Genomic DNA, 21,793 nt, shown 5'->3' on the forward strand with positions numbered 1-21,793 from the left:
CCCCCGCGCCCGGGCGCAGCCAGGACTGCCCGCCCCTGGGCGCCGGAGGGGGCGGGGCGTGCCCGCTCCGGGGGGGGGGGGGGAGGTCACCGCGGGCCGCGCGGACGGGGTCGGAGAGAGGGGGGGTGGGGGGGGGGCCGGGCCGGTTATTGCGTGAGCGCGATGGGGGCAGCGGGAAGCCGGCGGGCCAAGTATTGCACTTAAAAAACAGAATCCTCATCGGACGGGCCACCTACGAGGGTGGGGGCGGGCAGGACTCCACAGCCATCTCCTTTCGGCCACGGGGCCGTCCCCGTCCCCGCTTCACAGTTGGGGGAACTGAGGCACCGAGGTGAAGGGGGGCCCCCTCGCACGCACTCAGGCGAGGCCGCCGCCGGGGGCAAGGACGATGTGGGTGGGCGCAGGGCGATGAAGGGCACGGCGGGGGCTCGGAGGGGGCTGCCGCGCCGCCCCGGCCCGCCCGTCCGACTACAACTACCTAGGACTCCTCTATGGCTTCTGGGGCGGGCGGCCGACGACGGCGGCCGGGGCAGCGCGCGATGGCATGGCTTTGGTGTGGGTGACGGCCCCGCCCCCGGCCCGCCTGGGCCCGCGGGGCGGCACGGCGAAGGTCACAAGTTGGACGAGAGGCGCGAGCGCGCGGAGTCCAGGGGGTCGAGGCCGCCGGCGGCGCCGGGCGAGGCCGAGTCCCTGCGGTCCGGGCTGGGCGCGGCGGCTCGGGTGGCGGGCGCCGGCCCCAAGCGCGGCGTGGAGCTGCTGGCCGGACGCGCGGAGGCCGCGGGGCCCGGGCCGGGCGCGCCGTGGGGCAGCGACGGCTGCGAGGCCGACAGCGGGCGCGAGGCGCGGCTCAGGCGGCGCGCGGGCAGCGCGGGTCCGGCGCGGGGTGCGGCGGGGGAACCGGGCGCGCCGCCGTAGGGCGAGGTCCGAGGCGCCCGGGGGCTGGCGGGCGCGCCCGGGGGACTGGCGGCGGGCGCGGGTCCCGGCGAGGCGGCGGCGGCGGAGGAGGGCGCGGGCCCGGGTCCGGGCCCGGGCCCCGGGGGCGGGCGGCGCACGAGGCGTGGCGAGCCAAGGGCCAGCGGCCCCACGAGCGGGCGCGCCACCTGCGGGCAGAAGCTCATGGCCACGGCCTGCTGCAGCGTGGCGATGGCCGAGGTGACCTGCGGCGGCGGCGGCGGCGGGAAGAGGCCCACGCGCTGGCCCAGCTCTGCCTGCTGCACCATCTCGCGGTCGTATTTGACGATCTCTTGGATGATGGCGTTCTCCTGGTTGTTGAACACGCCCGAGTTGAGATCGTGTTGGACCTTGTGCAGCAGGATGGAGTTCTTCTTGCCTGGGGGCGGGGCAGGGGCGTCAGCGGGCTGGAACCCCGGGGGCGTGTGCCTCCGCGGCGCGCCTCCCGCAGTGGGTCCGCGGGTACTGGGCACCTGTTCGGTCCATCCAGGGCGCACACCGCTGCATGCCCTGCGTCAGGCTGTCAGCGCCTACTCGGCACAGCCAGTGTGCACCACGCCCCCGCTCGTACCTACCTACCTGCTGTAGCTGACACGCACCGAGCACCTTTTGCACATCTTAGGCCAGAATCTGAGCGCCCGCTGTGCACGACAGGCATGTATGGAGCACCTGCTGTATAGAGCAAGTGCACGGAGAGCATGGGCAGGTGTCGGACACCTACGACATATAGCTGGCACACTCGTCAAGAAACCGTTGCGTACAAGTAAGCACTCCACACAGCAAGCGTGCATGGAGCCCCTCCTGCCTACAGCAAATAGGTACCAAGTGCCTTCTGTGTGTAGTGTAGCCAGCAAAACTGAGCACCTACTGTGTACAATAAGCACGCATGACCTGCTGCTGTATGTAACAGGCAGGTATGGAGTACCTACTGTATACAGTATTAATCAAGTACTTGTGTGTAGCCAGCACATTAGAGCACCTACTGCATAGGCAAAGCAGGCATGAGACACCTACTGTATACCTCCAGCATGCCTGGGGAACTTCTTGCATACAGGAGACACGTATTGCACACCCACAGTGTACAGCAAGCACTTAAAGTGCCTGCTGTGTACACAAAGCAGGTATGAGACACCGTAGCGAGCATGCAATGTACCTCCTACGTACAGTGATCCGTGTATTGAGTACCTGCAGTATACAGCAACACACCTAGAGCACTCGCCTGTACGCAGCCTGGGTGCTAAGTGCGCACCGTGTGGAGCAAGCGTATGTCGAGAGACTACTGTGTATCGCAAACACCTCTAAGCACCTGCCACTCACGGACATGCTGAGCACCTATGTATAGAGCACACTGTTGAGTGCCTGTTGTACGCAAACATGAATTGAATGCTTTCTGTATGCTGGGAAGTCTTTCCTCTAACACCGCTGCATTCCACCCAGTCCTTTCCCACTTGTCTTCACTTCCAAAAATAGCACCAGGGGCCACCACCTCTCTGCGTGTCTAGTCAGCAGCAAGTGCTGAGGGCCCCACCTCCCGACCGTTGCCGAGGTTACCCTCTGGCTCTCCCTACACCCGAGGCCAGGCCGCCATCTCTCTCCTGTATGCTACCCTTCCCTGCCCGGAATCATCCATGGCTCCCTACTGCTCCCAGTCCAAACTCCCATCCGCAGCCCAGTAGGTCCCGTGTACCTGGTCCCTGCCTGCCTCCCCGACCTCCCAGCTTCTCCAGCTCTCTGGGCTCCAGGCCTCCTCCCCGCCCCGCCCCCCCCCCAGGCCTTTCTTTGCACATGCTGTGTTCACTCCTAGAATGTACTTTGTCCCTTTCTACCTGACAACAGCTACTCAGCCTGGCCTCTACTCAGCATCGCGCAGAAGCCCTGCCACCCCCACCCCCTCCTCTGTGACATAAGCCCGAGGGTGGCCTCCGAGCCAGCCTCTTGGTCCAGCGTCCACACCTCCTGGCACGCTGCAGGTGCCACACAAATCTCTGCCAAGTGAGCAGTTCTGCACAACTGGAAACGCTCTGCACTTGCTCTTTCCTGGGGAACCAGGACTATGTTTGGCCAAGGGACAAAGCAGGTCAGAGAGTCTGGTCTGGGGACTACAAGGGGACTTGCGGTCAGCTGGGACACACCGCCTTATCTCGCCGGATGCCCCGCCCCGCCCCGCCAAGAGCAGCCCCCTCACCGATGCGGTCCAGGCGGTCGATGGCGACAGTCTCGAAGGCCCGCCGCATCATGGGGTACTCCTCCAGCACCTCGTTGAAGTGGTCCACGCTCAGCGAGTAGAGGCGGCAGTAGGTGTCGGCGCGCACGCTGGCCGTGCGCCGGCCCCGCGTCAGCAGGCAGATCTCTGCGCGCGCGCGGCCGAGGGAGACGACCTCAGCTTCCGGGTCACACCCGCCGGCCCCCATCCAGTCCCGCCCCCCAACCCCCCCCCCCCCCCCCCCGCCCCGGGGTCGCACAGCGGCTGGGCTCAGTCCCGCCTCCTCCCCTAGGGCCCTTCCGCAGGTCCTTCCTGACGCCCACGGCATCACCCCTGCAGGCTCCCCGCCTGCCCCACCCCCAGGAAGGGGGTCCAGCTCTCACCAGCCCCTGGTCCCCGGCTCACCCCCAAAATAGGAGCCATCAGAGAGCTTCATCTCCTTGTTGCCCTTGGTGAGCACGCTGACCACACCGTGCTGGATGAAGTACATCTTCTTGCCGATGGTGCCTTCTCGGATGATGTAGTCACCGGGCTGGAAGACCTCGAATTTGAGTTTGGTCAGCATGGCCGTGACAAAGTTGGGGTCGGCGTTGGCAAACAGTGGCATTGAGGCCACCAGCTTCCGGCAGTTGAAGTTGACGATCTCCTGTAGGGGCAGGAAGCAGGGGGTGACACAGGGCGCAGGTTTTTGTTCCCGTCTCGCCCTCCCTTAGGGGCTGCCTCTCCTGCAGACCCGCAGTTTCTTCATCTATGAAAGGAGTTTTAATTTTTTTTTTAACGTTTATTTATTTCTGAGACAGAGAGAGACAGAGCATGAATGGGGGAGGGGCAGAGAGAGAGGGAGACACAGAATCGGAAGCAGGCTCCAGGCTCTGAGCCATCAGCCCAGAGCCCGACACGGGGCTCGAACTCACGGACCGCGAGATCGTGACCTGAGTTGAAGTCGGACGCTTAACCGACTGAGCCACCCAGGCGCCCCATGAAAGGAGTTTCAAATACTCGGGCTGAAAGCCGGCGTCTTACTTACAGGGCAGACATCGAAGGGTTTTGCCGCCAGGGGCAAGAGCAAGAAAAAAATGTGCAGTGATACCCTGCCATTTAACGCTGTATTAGCAATGCTGGCCAGTGCAATTAGACAAGAAAAAGGCAATCGGAGACATGAGAACTGGGAAAGAAACAGTGACACTAAATCTCTTTACTCTTTTAATATGACGGACCTGGAAGATCCAAGAGACTCCATGTACGACTACGACATTAAGAGTCAAAATAGCAAGCGATTAGAAAAATCAACACAAAAACCCAAGAACTGTAAAATGAATCAGTGGTGGCAGAGACCAGGGTGATGGTCACCCCCGGCAAGGAACCTCTGAGAGGGGTGGAAATGTTCCACATTCAATCCAAGCAGTGGGTACACGAGGGTCTCGCTCTCATCCGTCCAGTGTGCCCTCACGACGTGGGCACTTTTTCTGTAAGATACATTTCAATAAAAAGGGAAGCTTAACCTTAAAAGGAAACTCAATAGCTTTTACGTATACAAACAAAAACCACTCGGAAGAAGACACAACACATGGGAAGACCCCGTTGACACCAGCACAGAGAGCAAAGTAAACAGCACGGCGCGAGGTCAAGAAATGTCCGCACCTGTATGAGGGGAGCTTGGAGAGCCCCCCGAAAGGCACGGTGGGAGGCTGAACACACGGTCATTAGGCAGAGCTCGTCACCGTCACGAGGACGAAAGACGACCGTTCTCCCTATTCATCCACACACGTAACGTGCTCCCAAAGAAAACACCATCAGGTTTGCTTGTTAGTTACTGAAGCTACGCAAGGCCGTTCAGAACAAATGAGCAAAAATCGCAGCGAAGCCTGCTCGTGCCGAAGAGCAGAAGGGGCGACTGACCCCCCGGCACACTGAAACACGCTGTGCAGCCTCCAGACTCCGTGTGGGCTTGGCACACAGAGCAGGCGGGCCGGCGGGAGACACCGGGAGGCCAGAAACGTGCCCAAGCACGACGCAGCGAGTTGAGGGTTGCCCCACAACTTCCGAGGCCAAACCAGACGTCTCAGCCCGAGAGCAGGAGGTGAACCCGCATCCCGTCCCCATGGGATAGTCCAGGATGAGCCCAACAAGCAGAACTGCAGAAGTGCTATAAGGAAGTGTGGGTGAACCCCCACAGTTGGGTGGCACAGCAAGCATGTACTGTGCACCTACTGTATACAGAGAGTAGGTATTCAACACCTACTCTGTGCAGCAATTAGGTGCTGAGTACCTAGTGTGTGGAGGAGGCACACAGAGCGCCTGCTGTGTACAGAAGATAGACACTGACCACTGCACACCCACTCTGTGCAGCAGGCACACATTTAACACCTGCTGTGTACAGCAAGCACTCATAGAGCATGAAAGTCCCGCATGGCAACACACACACACAGACACACACACACTCAATAAGCAAAGTTAAAAGCCACTGGGGTGCAGATTTGCGTCACATGAAGTCCTCCACACATAAAGGATTTGTAAGATGACAAAAGGATAAAAAATTCTGTAGAAATACAAACGCAACCTATGGCCGGTTCACAGAAGGAGAAACACAAAACAGCCTTTCATCACATAAAGAGCCCAGACGCCCCTCTCACGTGTGCATTTGGGGCTGGCTGCCCAGAGGGACTGGACCCTCCCCTCACCCCTCAGCCCCGTCCCAAAGACATGAGCAAAATTCCAGAGGTGCATGCCAGAAACTCAGGGGAAAGAGGAGGGCGGACCCTGGGGCCTCGGTGCCTGGAGGCCCCCACAGCCGGAAGGGTCCAGTGAAGGCAGCTGAGAGCGGTGGCCACGCCTTGGTTTTGCGTCGAAGAAGGAAACGGGAGATGTGGCAGGAGGAAGTCAGGACGGGAGCCAGAGACTGTCTGGACGTACGTGTTTCTGTAAATGTGACTTTGGAACCGTGTGAGCAAATAGTGATCGAACACGGCTTGCCAGGAGCTGGGGGGTGGCACGGGGAGTGACGACTAGCCGCCAGCGGTGTCCTGGGGTTCAAGGGTGCTGTGGGTTAGACGGGGGTAATGCCGCACAATTCTAAATACACTGAGAGCTACTGCGTTGTGGGGCGCCTGGCTGGCTCGGTGGGTAGAGCATGCGACTCTTGATCTCACGGTTTGTGGGTTCGAGCCCCACGTGGGCTCTCTTGCTGTCAGCGCAGAGCCCGCTTCAGATCCTCTGTCCCCCTCTCTGCCCCGCCCCTGCTCACACTCTGTCTCAAAAATAAACATTAAAAAAAAAGAGAGAGAGAGAGGAGGGGGGACACAGGGAAGGAGGCCATGTAACGGCAGAGGCAGAGATCGGGGAGAGGTGTCCACAAGCCGAGGGACACCGAGGACTCCCACCAGGAGCCGGGAGAGGCAGGAAGGACCCCCTCCCGGAGCCCCTGGAGGGGGCGCGGCCCCGCCACACCTGGATCTCGGATTTCTAGGCTCCGGAATGTGAAAGAACACATCTCTGGGGTGTGACGCCGCCCAGCTGGCGGGAACCGATTACAGCTGCCCCAGGAACTTCGCCAGAGGTCACACGGGCTGTCCCGGCAGAGCCGGCGCCCAAAGCTGGTGCTCGGCAGGGCTCCTGTGCTTAGCAAAGCCCGACCACCACCCTGGGCTCGCCAGCTCCGGGCCGCCTCCCCCCCTCTGTCCAGCTCGGACCCCAGACGGGGTAAGGGGAATCAGGCAGTGGCTGTGGGGGACCCAGGACTTCTGCAGAAGCGGGGTCTGGGGCGCCGAGGGGCATCGTGGGGGTGCAGCACGTGGAGACTCACAGAGGGGCACCTGCTGAGGGTCAGAGCCTGAGGACACGTCTAGCTGCAGCCGGGCCAGCCCCCCCCCCCCCCCCCCCCCGCCGCCCAACCCCAGGAAGGAGGGCCTGGCAGCAGGGACAGCCCCGTGGCCCCGCCTCACCTCCCGCAGGGGCCCGTTGAGCTCTCCCAGGATGCTGTCCTCGTCGAACATCTTGCCCTGGTAGCGGTGCTCGTAGTAGTCGTGGATCTTCTGGCGGAAGTCGGCGGGCAGCTTGTGGAAGGACATGTACTGCTCCACCTGCTTGTACTGTGTGAGTGGGGGGAGGGGGGACCCGGGTCAGCGGCTGCCACCTCCGGGGGCCCCTGCTGCAGCCCAGACACGCCTGCCAGCTTCAACAACGGCAACACGAGGTGCCCAGTTAAATCTGAGTTTCAAATAAACGGCAGAAATATTTAACGGTACCCGTGCAATATTTGGCACGTGCTTATGCGAAGGTAAGTTACTCTTTGTGTCCTGCATTTTATCTGGGAACCCCCCCCCCGGCCCGAGAAGTGGGGGGACAGCTTGGCTCTAGGCCCTCGCAGTGGGCTGGGCCAGACTCCCCAGGTCCCCCAGGATGCCGGAGCCCATCCCAGAGGCTCCCGAATCGGTCAGTGGCCCTGCCTCCCCTCCCCAGAGAGCTTTCCAGAAACCACCGGCTCAGCCCCTCCTGAGCAGGGCGGGGCTGTGGGCACTAGACGGGTGCCAGGCCCTGCTGTCCCCAGGACGGTGCTCCCAGGGTGCCCCCAGCCCCGTTTCCGCCCCAGCTCCACCCGGACACAGCTGCCCTGAGCTCAGCGGAACCCGTGATGCCAGGCGGGTGGCAGCACCAGCTCATGTTTGGGTGTGAGACCCGTGGCTTCCGGACAGCCGGGGCGCCTGGCGCCAGGCCCAGCTGACCCGGCCGACCCAGCCGGCGCTGCCGTGGGGCTGCCCAGCCAGGACCGGCCACTAGGCAGCAGTGCAGGACGGACGGGGCTGTGTCCGGAGAGCCGGGCACACCTCGGCACTGAAGGGGGACACTGAGGCAGGGTGCAGCTCGAGGCAGAACTCGAGAAAGGGCCAGCACACGGGGCCTCTGCCCACTCCCCTCGGCCCCTCCTGCCCCCCTCCGGGGGCCCTGGCGCCACCCCCCCAGAGGGGGGCTGCCCCCGCCCGGAGGCCAGGTCCGAGGGGCCAGACATCCTTTTGCTCCCCCAGGAGCCTCCTCCGTGGGTTCAGTCACCCAGCACGTCCTCAAGCGACCCCAGGATTCCTGGACTCCTCTCTGTGCTTCCCTGCTCTGGCCTCGCCCACGCTGGCCCAGAGTCCCCTGGGGTGAGCCCCGCCTCCTAGGCAGCCCCCAGGGGCTCCCTGATGCGCCATGGACTGGCCCTGCTCCGTTGGGACCTCCCCCACCCCCCCCACCGCAGCTCCCACCCTATCCTCAGCTTGTGTCCCCCTCAACCCTTCCCACCATGTCTCCCACCCAGGCTCCGGACTGCCCTCCTCCTAAAGGGCCCCGAGCTTCCTCACTGTCTTGGGGACCTTCTAACCCCCCCTAATCGCAGCCACGGACCCCTCTAGGGTCCTCAGCCCCCACATTCCCTGCCGGCCCCTGTCCTAGGCACGACACAGGGAGCTGGGGGACAGCAGGGTGGGCCCCCCAGACCTCCAGACTCTGCCTGCCCTCAGACCTTCTCCTGGTACTGGCGCCGAGAGGAGTCCAGCGACTGGATGAGGGCGGTGGCGTGGCCGATGAACATGGCGTAGCACGTGGCGCCCACGATCATGCTCAGCATGGTCAGCCAGATGTCGGTCATGCTCTCGGGGGCCTGCCGCCCGTACCCGATGCACAGCATGTGGCTCATGGCCTTGAAGAGCGCGAAGGAGTAGAGCTCGCTCCACGAGTGGTTCTGCAAAGCCACGAGGGGCAGGTGGGCCTGCGGTCGCCACCCCAGGGAGTCCCTTGACCTCAGGGGCCCCACCCGCCCATCCCGCCATCTAGGCCCACGTCTGGCCCCGAGACTCGCCCTTGTTAATGGTCAGCGTCTCCGCCAGGAATCCACACGGGTGCTTGCGCCCTCCCTCGGTGGGTTCTTATCTCTTGCGGCCCAAGATACTGCTTTCCCACTTCAGGGTTAGGGTACCACAAGCCCTCTTCGACACAGTGTGTGTAAGTAAACAGTGGACACGGACGAAACGTTGGTGACACTGTGTGTGGTGCCAGAAGCTGTCCTAGGCGCTCTGGTCAACAAGCCGCCTCCCGGCGGCTGGGGTCTGACGGTCTCAGAGTCCCCAGAGCACCCAGGCGGGCACTGGGGTGGGCGGGGCCCGGGGGCTGCGCGCCACGGTGGGCCGGGCGCTCACCACCATGCCGTTGATGGAGACCCAGCAGTTCCGCGGGAAGTCCTGCAGCATGGGGACCAGGAACTGCAGGCAGCCGTCCCAGTGACACAGCAGCAACATCATGCTGATGAGGTTGCAGATGCGCATCACCGCGCTCGCCAGGTCATAGGTCATGTGGAAGATCTGCGGGCCGGGCGGGGCGCGGCGTGAGGGTCCCCCGCCCGCCGCCTCTCACCCACCGGGGCAGTGGGAGGAAGACGCCCCCCCGGGCCCGGGCCCCCAGCCCCTCCCCGCCTCACCGCAAGCTCTAACCCCACCCCCCAGCCCGTTGCCCTCCGGGTTGACGAGAGCGCGTGGCCCGGGTCCCCTCCCACCCCGTCCCCACCCGCTGCCCGCCCCCCCCCCCCGGAGCCTTGCCGCGGCCCCAGAAACTGGGGGCGATATCGGCGGCAGCGGGCTGGAGGACAGTCCAGAAGCGGCTCACTCGGGGCCGAGGGGGCGTGACCTCGCTCCTCTGGGCCTGTTTTCGCTGCCGCCAGTGGGGGCGGGGGGCGGGATCCCCCCTTTACAGGGCAGAATGAAGCGGGGGGGGGGGGGCGCGAATGCGTGGAGGGCCCCGCCTGCGGCCCCTCCCCGAGCCTCCCCTGCCCGCACCTGCCCGCAGCACCCGCCCGCGGGCCCGGCGCTCACCTCCTCCCACTGGTGGATGTAGCGGATGAGGCGCGACAGACGCAGCAGCCGCAGGAGGCTGAGGATCTTGGTGAAGCGCACGATGCGCAGCGCGCGCGCCGTCTTGTAGACCTCGGAGTCGATGCCCTTCTCCACGATGAGGAAGATGTAGTCCACGGGGATGGAAGACACGAAGTCCACCACGAACCACGTGCGCAGGTACTTCTTCTTGATCTTCTCGGGGTCCAGGATGATCTCCGTGTTGTCCTCGATCACGATGCCCGTGCGGAAGTTCAGCACCAGGTCCATGAGGAAGAACGTGTCCGAGACCACGTTGAACACGATCCACGGGGCGGTGGTCTCATCCTTGAAGAAGGTGATGCCCACAGGTATGATGATGAGGTTTCCCACCATGAAGAGCAACATGGTGAAGTCCCAGTAGAACCTGGGGGCGAAGCGTGGGCCGTCACGCCGCCAGGCCTTGGCCCGCGCGGCACGCAGCTGCGGGGCACGCTGTCCCCACCGCGGCGCGCGCAAGCACACACGCGCCTTCGAGGGCCGGCCCGGATCTCGCCTCCTCCAAGCTAAGACTTGGGCCTCGAATCACAGTGTGTACCCCAACTCCAGGAAGCCCTCCCACCCCGTGATGACCCCCACTGCCCGCTGGGCCCCCACAGCCTGGGTTCCTGTAGCCGGCCCACCACCTTCCCTCCTTAAAGAAACTGGAGAGGGGCGCGTGAGTGGCTCAGTTGGTGGAGCTTCCCACTTGGGCTTAGGTCACCATCTCCCAGTTCGTGAGTTCAGGACCCCCATCAATTTGTGTGCTGACAGCTCAGAGCCTGGAGCCTGCTTGGGATTCGGTGTCTCCCTCTCTCTCTGCCCCTCCCTTGCTTGCTTGCGTGCTGTCTCTCTCTCTCAAAAATAAATATTCTTTTAATTAAAAAAAAAAAAAGCAGGAGACCTGGCAGAGCCCAAAAGGTGCCCCCCAAATTGGTTAAAACTTTCCCATGACCAAAAAAGTTCAATGTGCAAGACACAGGGTCAGTGTCCACAAAACTATTCCGTATGAGAAAGAAAAGGGGAGACAAGCAAGGAGGAGCTGGGGTGGCAGGGAGTAGGGGGCTTTGGAGGAAGGGGCGGTGGGCATGCAAGGGGGGGCAGGCACAGTGGGGGACAACAGGGTCTGGGGTGCGGGATGGGGGCGGGGCATGCAGGGCGCACACTGTCCTGAGTAGCAGGGCTTCGAGTGAGGCACCAGAAGGGGCTCCTGGCCCAACTTCCATCTCAGGCAGCACCCCGGGGGGGCGGGAGGCAGGGGAAAGAGGCCTAGGCCCCCCAGGCTGGAGGTGGGTGGCTGGGAGAGGCGGAGAGAGGACATTTCATGTGACAAACTCTCCTGAAAAAGTGCTGACTGGCGGATTCCACTCCCAAGTCCCTGAGGCCGATTCCACACTCCACCCGGGAAGCACGTTCAGGGAAAGGCCTGTCCACTCAAGGGACATCTGCTGGTGGCTGGGCTTGGTGTTCTGAACAAAGCATGAGGACACACAGGTTCAGAAGGGCCACGTGGACAGATGCCCAGCACAGCAGCGATGGAGAAAATGCAAATCAAAACTACTCCAAGGAAAAACTGTTCTGTTAGGTCCTCAAAAGTCCAGACAGTAGCGGGGCGCCTGGGTGGCTCAGTCGGTTGAGTGTCTGACTCTTGCTTTTGGCTCAGGTCATGATCTTACGGCTCATGAGACCGAGCCTCTAGTCGGGCTCTGCACTAACATCGAGGAGCCTGCCTGGGACTCTCTCTCTGTTCCCCGCCCCTGCTCTCGCTCTGTCTCTCAAAATAAATAAATAAGCTTAAAAAAAAAAAATAGAATCATGGTCTTACCCATCAATTCCACTCCTAGGTGTGAACCCCATGAACTGAAAACAGGAACCTAAGGATAACTGCGCATGCGTGTTCGCAGGAACAGGATTCACAAAAGCCAAAGGTGGAAACTTCGGTGGGGGAGCAGATTCATACAACGTGGCCACCGCTCACGCGCACGGCCCTCAGGTGCATCCACCACGCAGGCGCACATCCACGGATGAGCGTGTCCACCGCGCACGCGCACGTCCACAGACGACCGTGTTCCCCGCGCACGCGCACATCCCTCGGCCGCGAGCAGGAGCGAGGCGCCCCCCCCCACCCCGCCCGCGCGGACGGACTCTGAACATGCGACGCTCAGGGAGGGAACGCGACACAACAGACCGCGTGGGGTGTGAGTCCGCGTGTGTGAAACGTCCAGAACAGGCTCATCCACGGACAGAAGGGGGGCTCGTGGGGGTTGGGGAGTTTTAGGGAAGATGAGAAAGTTCTGGATATGGATGGTGGTGATGGCTGCACAACATTGTGAATGTACTTAATGCCATTCAATTGTATACTTTTAAATGACTAAATGCCAAATTTTATGTCACATAAAAGAAAAAAAGAACTCTGAGGCTATGGGTTGGGGGTCTCCGTGATGAGCGGAGGGTCTGGGTCCACACATCCTGTCTAGATCCAGGTAGAGGAGAGTCTCGAATTTTGAACAAAGTCGCTTATTTTAAGTTGCTCTTACTGAGTACTGCAGAGAGAGACGCCCACCCCTGGATCGCGTCGGCCCTGTGAGCTCTCTCCAGGTCGTCACTCTCCCAGACAGGTTTGTGCAGGGCTCTGCCGTGGGCCCAGTGCCCTCCCCGTCACGGTGGGGGTCCCCACATCCACTTAGAGAAAGCTCTGTCACCTGTGGGCGGGACAGGCCCCAGAGGCCCCTAAAGGCTGCGGCTCCCTGGGTCGTCCTGCTGGCTGGCCAGCTGGAGGGGCAGAGGAGGGGTCCATGGGCCGCAGCGTTCGCCCGAATTAGCACAAATAAATAAAAAGCCATACGACCCAGGGGTGCCTGGGTGGCTCAGTCGGTTGGGCATCCAGCTCTCGATTTCGGCTCAGGTTATGGTCCTGGGGTCCTGGGACTGGGCCCCGCTTTGGGCCCCATGCTCCGCGAGGAGCCTGCTTAAGCTTCTCTCTCCTCTCTCTCTGCCCCTGCCTGGCTGAAATACATGTGCTCGTCCTCTCAAAATAAGTAAACTTAAAAAAAAAAAAAAACTTGAAGCAAAGCCGAAGGCTGCAGACTGGCTTGGCCGCAGTGAGCTCTGTGTTTTGGGGGCTCCTTTCTGGGCAGCACTGCGGGGAGCAGCAGTTAGCCCCGTGTGTGCCGGCTGGCCCAGGCCCTCCGCTTCGGGGAAGTGATCCCAAGGAAACTGTCCAAGAGGAAGAGAGAAAAATTAAAAAGCAATTTGTACCAAGATGTTCACAGTAGCTCAGTCTTCGAGAGCCAAAGCTGGAAGGCACCCAACGTCTAACACCTCGGTGGCAGCGGCCAGACCCGGGCTGACACCCGGTTCTCTGGGCTGTTGGTGGGTGCGGCCGTGCGCCAGTCCCACAGCCCCTGGGACCCCCACTCTTCTCTCCATCGGGGAGAAAGGGGCCGGGGAGTGGCAGCCTGTGAGGGCCCTCCACGAGCCTGTCCCACCCACACCTGCAGCGGGAGCCTCCTCTCGGTGGTGGTGGTCGCGGCTGGGCTGTGATGGGAGGGCCTGGGGATGGGGACAAAGACCTGAAGACCTTGAGTGCTGAAAGGACTGAGTGCCCTGGGGGTGAGTATTAAGGGCAAAATCGAATGGCTGCTAAAAATTCGGGACCTTTCTTGGCCTGAATCTAGGCAAGGTGTGGGGCGCCGGATGAGGGGCCCCACCTGCCTGCTGCCCCTGCCCCCCACCCTCCCTCCCAGCGCTTCCACTGTAGTCCCACCCCTCACCCTCTGGGAACTGAGGCCTGCCCTGCCCCCTCCCCCACTTCCGGCACACGCCTGGGGCAGAGCAAGAGGGAAAGAGTAACTGAGAAGGCCAGAGGACCTAGAAACCATGGGTGGGGGGCGGTTAGAAACCACCAGGGGGAGTCTAGAAACAATCTAAATGGCCAGAGTGCAAGGTGGCTTCACAGGTGACTCTTCACAGACATTCTCTCCCTTTGTTCCTGGGATGAGGGTAGGAGCAAGCATCACACTTCCCCACTGACAGACCAGAGAGGTGGCCCCGCCAGGGAGTGGGGGCAAAGAACCGAGATCCAGGCCTGGTGCCCTCAGGACCTGTCCTCTGTCTACTGCCCGCCTGTTTAGGGCTAGGGCTAACCTTCCTCCTGCCGGCCTGGAGCCCTGTCCACGGCCCCTGGTCCCTGGGGAGCGATCCCTGGTCCTGTCGCTCTATCCGGGCTGTCTTCCCAGGTTGGATGGTGTCCCCTGGGCTAATGAGGAGTCAGACCACAGAGGACAGAGCGCTGGACAGGGGCTCTGAAGCAGCTCTGGGGCAGAGTGACCCAATCCCCAGGTCCATCACTAGGGTGCCCCACCTGCTCCAACCAGGACGCCCCAAAAGGGGCCCGAGGCCCTGACCCTTGTCCTCACCAGCCCCCTGGTCCCCTGGAAGGGGACAGGAGGAGGAAGAGGGCCCTGCACACACCCACCAAGGGGGACCTAAGGACTGGGGCAGAGGATCTGGTCAGGGGACAGAGGAACCCCGGTCGTCCCCCTAAGCCCCTCCCCTTCCCCTCCCCTGACCTCCCTCCTGGGCCGCACAGCCTGGGACTAACCATTCTCCTCTGAGCCTCAGTGCCTCATCTGCCCAATCCTGGCAGCCCTCCCTCACTGGGCCACCCCAGCAGGACTGGGGCCCAGGGACTACAAGGGCCTCCCCAGGCAGCCAGCAGAGGCCTGGCTCACGGTCAGCTTTTAGCTACCCAGGGCCTTCAATGACCGTAATTAAATCCCGTATTTTAAAATCTTCCCTAACATGGCTCAGTCGGTTAAGCATCCCACCATATATATATATATATATATATATATATATATATATATGTATATTTGTTAATGTTTATTTATTTTTTGAGAGAGACAGAGCATGAGCAGGAGGAAGGGAAGAGAGAGAGAGAGAGAGAGGGAGTCACAGAATCCAAAGCAGGCTCCAGACTGAGCTGTCAGCACAGAGCCCGATGTGGGGCCCGAACCCACGAACCCTGAGATCATGACCTGAGCCAAAGTCAGACGCCTAACCGACTGAGCCACCCAAGCGCCCCTAAGCGTCCGACTCTTGATTTTGGCTCAGGTCATGATCTCACGGTTTGTCAGATGGAGCTCCACATGGGGCTGACAGCTTGGAGCCTGCTTGGGATTTGTTCTCTCTCTGCACCTCCCTGCTCGCACGGTCTCTCTGTCTCTCTCTCAAAATAAATAAATAAACATTAAAAGAAAAAACCTTCCCCGACAAATAACAATGAGGCCCCAGAGGGGCCCCTGCTTCTGTGGGAGCACCCGGATCCCTCGGTTCTGTCTCCAGCACAGCCCCGGGAGGGCAGCGGCCTTCTTGGCTGAGTGACACAGGCTCAGCCCCGGGGACACTGGGACGATGCAGGGTCTCCCAGGGAGCTCGGGGCTCGACAGCCATGACCCCCAGCCCCCAGGCCCAGGACGTCTCAGCTCCAGTGCCCTGCCGCTGGGAGAAGGTCCTGGAGCCCTGTCCCAGATGCACCCGCGTGCACCCACAGGGGCACGGGACTTCAGCTGGGGCCCCCACCCTGAACGGCGAGTGCTGAGGGACAGAACCCAGGTGCAGAGACTTCCAGGCCAGATAAGGGCTGTTGAACCAAGGCAGCCCGCCACCCCCCACCCCACCGCAGGATCCCAGCACTAAGAACCTGGCAGGAAGCAGTCCAGGAATTACAAATCAGGCAAATCTGAAGGGATTAGGGCCAGGGCGGGCAGGAGCCCTCCCTTATGGAGTTTCAAATCCGAGTCGAGTGTCAGGGATTAGGAAAGGAAGACACCTCCCGGAAAGATCAGCGGATTCCTGGGTGAGCCCGGGCCTGGGCAGGCTGTGGGGGCAGGGTGTGTGCCAGGCTGGGAGGACAGTTGGCGACCACACAGACCCAGCTCTCCCTCAGAGCCCCAGGCTGGGTGGGGGAGACAGACATTCCACACCAACAGATAAGTGAGTGGGACGCTTCAGAGTGGGTGGGGAGGGCTTCTCAGAGGGCATGGCACTTGGGCAGACAATGGAGAAGCAGCTGCTTGACAGAGTTCAGGGGACCCTGCGCCCCACACAGCGGAGGCAGCAAGTGCAAAGGTCCTGTGGCTGCACTGGGGTTTCCCCTCTCAAGGCTGGCCAGGTGGCCTGGTGCTAGAGTAGGCACGAAAGGAAACGGCTGAGGGCAGGAGCTGGGTTCTGCAGGCCCTTGGGAGGCCGTAAGTGAGAGGGAAAGACGGACAAATGTACCTTGAGAGGCCCATGCTGGCAGTGGGGAGGTTAGGAAGGGGGCAGGAGGGAGATGGAATGGCCTGTGGTGGCTGGATTTGGGGCCGGCTTCTTGACGGGGAAAAGTGAAGCAGGGTCTGGTCTGAGGAGGCCCAGTCCCCATGATGTTGGAGCAAGGGGGTTGGAGACATGAGGTTTTTAAAGCAGGGACCAGAAATTCCAAATTCTGGCAGGAGTCCCCTGGAGAGAGGAGGGGGACCTCGGCCACAGATGGCCTCTCACCCTTCATGTGGATCATGGAGCTTCCTTCCTTCCACCAGGTGGGCCCTGGGCCTCAACCCTCACCTGGGGAACTGGATTTGTCCCCTGTCCCCACCCCACGTGCCTCCGTGCTGGGTCTGGAGCCAGGGAACCCCTTGTCTCACCCCTGCCCCCGCACCCCCCCCTCCCCGGATAATGCAGGATTTATTCCCGTGAGTTAAAGCGGGGATTTGCAGACAGTGCTCCCACACTGATCTCCCTTGGATCCGCCAGGCCATCTGGGGTAGGAGACAGGGGCCTCCAGTCCCATCCGGTTCTTCAGACCAGCCCCTCCACCGGCCCAGTCCCCCGGGGACCCCAGAGGACGTGACACAGACACAGGTCAGCGTCCACTGGTCCCGGCTTTGTCTAAATGCCTCTGAGGGGCAGGAAAGGACTCATCTCTTCCCCTCACACGGGGCCTCCCCGCGGTAGACAACTGGGGATCATTGCAGGAAAGTCAGCAGCAGCGGCAGAGACTCAGATCAGACCTCAGAGGCACTTACAGACAGGAGCAAGTTGAAAGCCACTCGCCCAAACTTTCCAGACCTGCCCGGGCGCCCGGGCCCCGGGGCTGCCTCAGTTACCAGAGTGACAACCACATGAGGAGGCGGTGGGGGAGAACAACCCAGAATGAGTGATGGTCGTCTCTGCAGGTCCCAGCCGGGCCCCACAGGGGCCACCCTTGCTGGGGTCCCCCTGCCCACCCACTGTTCCCCCATGAGCTTCACACACGTGGGGCCTGTTGCCCTCTGGAATCAGTGCTGGTCCAGGTGAAAGGAACAGGAATTAACTGTACTTATTTTCTCGTGTTTTTGGAGGGGAGGGGACTCCGTGAGGTGCCGGCTGTGACTGTGGCCCTCCACACCGGCCCCGTGGCTGCCCCCCTGCCTCGCACTCTTGTTCTGACACCTGGTCCCATTCGGGCACGGACCTCAGGGTGCCCAGAAGGAACACCAAGCCTCCCAAGCCCAAACTGTTCCCTCTGTCCCTTGGACCTGTTTCTCCGCCTGCTCCCCCTCTCCCCCCACCCCTGCCCCCTGCGAGCCCCTCTGGAACAGGTCCCGGGGCTTCTCCGTCCTGGCCCTGGTGCCTCCCACATGCCCGGTTTCCGCGCGGAGAAACAGCCTCAGGAGGGGTTGGGCTGGTCCATCGCAGCCCCGGGATGGGCACCACGGAGCGCCTGTGTGAGCTCAGCGAGCTCGCAAACACCTGAGACCCCAGACGTGACAGGGACCTCACGGGCCCTCAGGCCCACGGCAGGCGCTGAGGGGCAGGCAGGCCAGCAACATGAAGTGGAAATGGCCGCGTCGGGGTGTGCCGGCAGCGCGTCCGTGAGACAAGGCGGCAGTGGGTCAGAGCTGGGGTGCGGGCAGGGGTGGGGAAGGGGACAGCGTGTGCCAAGGCTGGTCGTTCCAGGGAAGCAGGGGGAGGGGCCGGAATGGCACAGAAAGTCACACACCCCCGTTTGCCCACACCACCGCCTCTCACGTTTGGGGAAACCAAGGCGGGAGGCCCAGAGAGCACGTGAGCCCAGCCGCAGGCAGCACGGGGCCCTCTGCAGACGGCTGCCTTCTGGCCTTTCCCCCGGACGCTCTCTCCTCCCGGACACCTTCCTCTGTCCACTCCCACGTGTCAAGAGCTCCCCCTCCTCGAGGCCTCCACAAGCACCCCACGCCCTGGAAGGTGTATGCCCGCTTGCGCACGAGGCGGTGCCAGGGCGGCTCCAGTTCAGCGGACACCCGTCGTCCCGTTCTCCGTGCCAGGTGGGGGCCGGGCCGATGGGCACGGGAAGGGCCTCACAGGCAAGCAACAGCGAGAGCTCAGGGAAGTGGAGACACCCTGGTCTTGGGCAGGCGTGGGGGCTGGCGTGGGAGCCTGCACCTCAGAATCTCTTTCCGCTTTAGAGCCTGCACAGTGTGTGGACGCAGGCACCGTCGGGTCAGATTTCAAGGGGGCAAGTGTGGAAAAGCGGACCCAGAAAGGCTCCTCCGCCTTTTGCTCCGTGAGCAGTTTCACAAAAGCTCACACGCGCATAGAAGCATAGCAATGATCTGCAGCCCGCCTTCGGGTACCCCGATATCTCGAACAGTCTCCAGCAAGCCTTTCCCTTCCCGTGTCTTCCCGGTCTGGATGGGACGCGGCCAGAGGCTGGGCTACCAGCCTGCCCAGGTGCGAACCCCCAGTTTGGCCCAATTCATTGTGTAGCTTTGGGCAGGTGACTTAACTTCTCTGTGCCCTTCCCACTTTACAGCTGACATGACTGAATCAGTATTAGTAAGGCGCTGCCATGGCACCTGGGCCGCCCAGGGAGCCTCAGGAAGCTTGGGGCCTGTGTCCATACTGAATCAGCCCTCCACTAAGACATGGGGGGCTGTAGAGGCCCCACGGCATCCCAGATTGGAAATATCCTGTTTTCAATTTGACAGTGTCTCCCCTAGTCCCCATCCCCCTGCTTGCTCAACCCTATTTTACAGCTTATCTGCCCAGCCCAGACCACGTGGCCTGCCCAGATCCTCACAGGTGACCACGCTCCAAGTGGCACAAGCACCGGGAAGCCCAGCTCCTCCCCCTGGCATCCCCTCCCCCCAGGCTGTAAGCCGCCCCTTCTGCAGCCAAGAGGAAGCCCAGGGTCCCCCACCGCTGGCAGTGGGCAGGTGGTTGGGGGGGGGGGAGGTTGGCTGCAGGCAGACGTGCTGGAGAAGACCCAGGGCAATGGCTACTTTCTGCAGGCACCTTCCCCTGCCCCCCCCCCATGTCCCTGATGTCCCTTCCCAGCCAGCTGGCCAGGTCGCTGGAACGTGAGCAGAAACACTGACCCAAGTTCTCCCAGCCTGGACCACCTGCACGGAATGGGGAGCCCCTGTGCAGGTCAGGACCATCCAGACGCACCTCATTCGGACACCCCAGGTCGCCCCACCCGTGGCCTCTCCCAGAACTCAAGCCATTGGTCACGGGTGTCTTTACCCCCCAGGGAAGGTCTGAAGAGTAGGCAGGTGGAATCCCAGTCTCTATCCCTGACTTGTGCGCCCCTGGGGCCTCAGTTTCCTCAGCTGTCGAGCCCTGGAGCTGCGGAAGGGTCAGAACAGGGGAGAATCCCACAGCCCCCTTTTCCAGCTCCGGACATCCGGGAGCAAGCGCGGAACAAGTTCCCGGGTGGGGGCGAGGGGCTCAGGCTCCGGGCAGGACCCAGAGCTTGATGAAACCCGCGGTTCCGAGAGCGCCTTGGGCCGCTGTCCGTGGTGCTGAAGCCGCGCCCGCCCTGGGATTCGGCCCCGTGGAGACCCTCTGCGTGCCAAGTCACACCTCCCTGACGGCCACTTAACTTCACACACACACACACACACACACACACACACACACACACACCCCTAGGGACCCGCCTGCCCCCTAGATCGCTCGGCCCACGCCCCCTGCAGTCACATGCTCCCCATCACACACATAGCCTGCAGTGATATGCACGCTTCACGCTTGCAGGCCACAGGGCGCGCACCCAGGAACGAGAACCACAAACATACTCAGCCGTGACCCTGCGCTGGGCCTTGCTCTGAGCCTCTGCACCTATCAACCGCCTGAACACAGACAACGTCTACACACCCACTGACACATGGGCACGCCACCCAGTGGCTCCGGCTGCTGCGGCTCAGAGAACACAGCCTGGGGACCCCAGCACGCTCAGCGCCCTCTCCTCGCGCAATACCCGGGCCCGCGGACCGGAACGCGCCTCCCTGAGCTGTGGGGCGCAGGTGGAGACCTTGGGAGCGAGCCACGTTCGCTTAACCCCTTCTCCGCCGGCCTCTCCCAGGCACGTCCTTCCCGGGCGCCCTTCCTTCCTCCTTCCTTCCGCTCTGCCGCCTCCCCTGCGCCCACGTTCCCCTCTATTCGTCCTCTCCGCCCCTCCGCGCTCAGACCCTGGTCCTGCGGCTCATGACGCGCGCCCATCCCGCAGGGATGGGGATGTCAGGGCGCGTGGGAGGGGGCGCTCAGGGGTCACCGCGGGAGCCTGCGCGCGCTTCCCAGAGCCCCCCCACCCCCACCCCTGCCCCAGGGCGGAGTCTCGCGCGCCCAGGCCATCACGGGGCGGGTCTCGGACGCGCCCGAGGTCACCGAGGGGCCCCGAGGTCACCCACGGGGCGCGCAGCCCCGCCCTCCCCGAGGTGCTCCAAGGACGGCGCCCCCCTCGGCGCCCGCCGGGGCCACACCTGAAGTCGCTGTACGGGTGGATGATCCAGGCCCCCGCCGACTTGACGCGCTCCTGCTCGCGCTCCACGGCCTTCTGGCTGCCGAACATCCGCAGCGAGAACTTGTTGACGCCGGGCTGCAGGAGCGCGCCGAACTGCCGCTGCATGAAGCTGGCCTGGCTGCCGCGCGGCTCCCCCGCGGGGCCCGCCTCCTCGCTGCCCGCCTCATCCGCCGGCCCCGGCCCCGCGCCCGCCCCGCGGCACGAGAACGACACCTTGGACCCCCGCGCCGGGCCCTCGGGTGCCGCGGGGCTGCACTGCGGCTCGCCGCGCCCGCACTCGCCGTTCGGGCTGCCCTTGGCGGTGCTCGCCGCGCCCGGGGTGCCCGGGCGGCCGCACGAGCTGTCGCGGCTGCGGAGCCGGGCCCGCGGGCCGCTCTCGTCCGTCGCCTCCGGGGGCGCCGCCTCGGCCCGGCCCGGCTGCTGGGGGGGCGCAGGCCCGGGGCCCGGGGGGGGCGCGGGCGGCGGCGGCGGCGGCGGTTGCTGCTGGGGGGGCGCGGGCGGCGGCGGCGGCGGCGGCCCCGACGCGGGGGTCGCGCCCGGGCTCTCCCCGGGCCGCCCGCCGCCCCCGCGCGCGTCCATGGCGAGGCGGCGCCGGGCAGTGCGGAGCGGAGCCGCCGCCGCCGCCGCCGGCCCGAGCCCGAGGGAGGGGGGGGAGGCGGGGCCTGGGCTGGGGCGGGGCCGCGGGGGCGGGGCCCCGGGGAGGGGCAGGGGCAGGGGCGGGTTGGGGGCCCCGCCTCTGCCCGCGCCCCCTCCCGGCGCGCCGCGCCCAGACCCCCGCGCCGGGGAAACTGAGGCCGCGGGGTCGGTGACCACCCAAGGGCACGCGGCCTGAGGCCTTGGAGACCTGCTCAGGCCTCGTTCCAGAAAGGGAAACTGAGGCCCGCGAGGCGGAAGGACACGTCCAAGGTCACTGAGCCCAGCCCCGGGGACCAGAGCCTCCTCCGCGCTCCACCTTCGCAA

The 21,793-nt window shown here is 63.3% G+C and overlaps 1 protein-coding gene across 1 annotated transcript; it reads right to left on the minus strand.

Moving 5' to 3' along the window:
• Positions 1 to 611: 611 nt before the first annotated feature.
• On the minus strand, positions 612 to 21,412 carry HCN2 (hyperpolarization activated cyclic nucleotide gated potassium and sodium channel 2). Its single transcript, XM_047100769.1, has 8 exons — positions 20,793 to 21,412; positions 9,994 to 10,417; positions 9,325 to 9,486; positions 8,652 to 8,870; positions 7,096 to 7,242; positions 3,560 to 3,800; positions 3,137 to 3,301; positions 612 to 1,330 (listed from the first exon to the last, which is right to left on the minus strand). Exons 1-8 carry the CDS (start codon positions 21,410 to 21,412, stop codon positions 612 to 614), a joined length of 2,697 nt encoding a protein of 898 aa, XP_046956725.1.
• Positions 21,413 to 21,793: the final 381 nt, after the last annotated feature.

Source organism: Lynx rufus, unplaced genomic scaffold, assembly GCF_022079265.1.
Source record: "Lynx rufus isolate CCGP_SWC_20201006 ecotype Redwood Valley unplaced genomic scaffold, mLynRuf1.p SCAF_53, whole genome shotgun sequence".
NCBI lineage: Eukaryota > Metazoa > Chordata > Mammalia > Carnivora > Felidae > Lynx > Lynx rufus.

Coding starts and splice junctions, on each gene's coding strand:
- HCN2 (XM_047100769.1), bottom strand. CDS start 21,412: ATGGACGCGCGCGGGGGCGGCGGGCGGCCCGGGGAGAGCCCGGGCGCG. Junction 10,418..20,792: donor CACCCGTACAGCGACTTCAG/GTGTGGCCCCGG, acceptor CTTCGCCCCCAG/GTTCTACTGGGACTTCACCA. Junction 7,243..8,651: donor GGCGCCAGTACCAGGAGAAG/GTCTGAGGGCAG, acceptor CCACTCACACAG/TACAAGCAGGTGGAGCAGTA.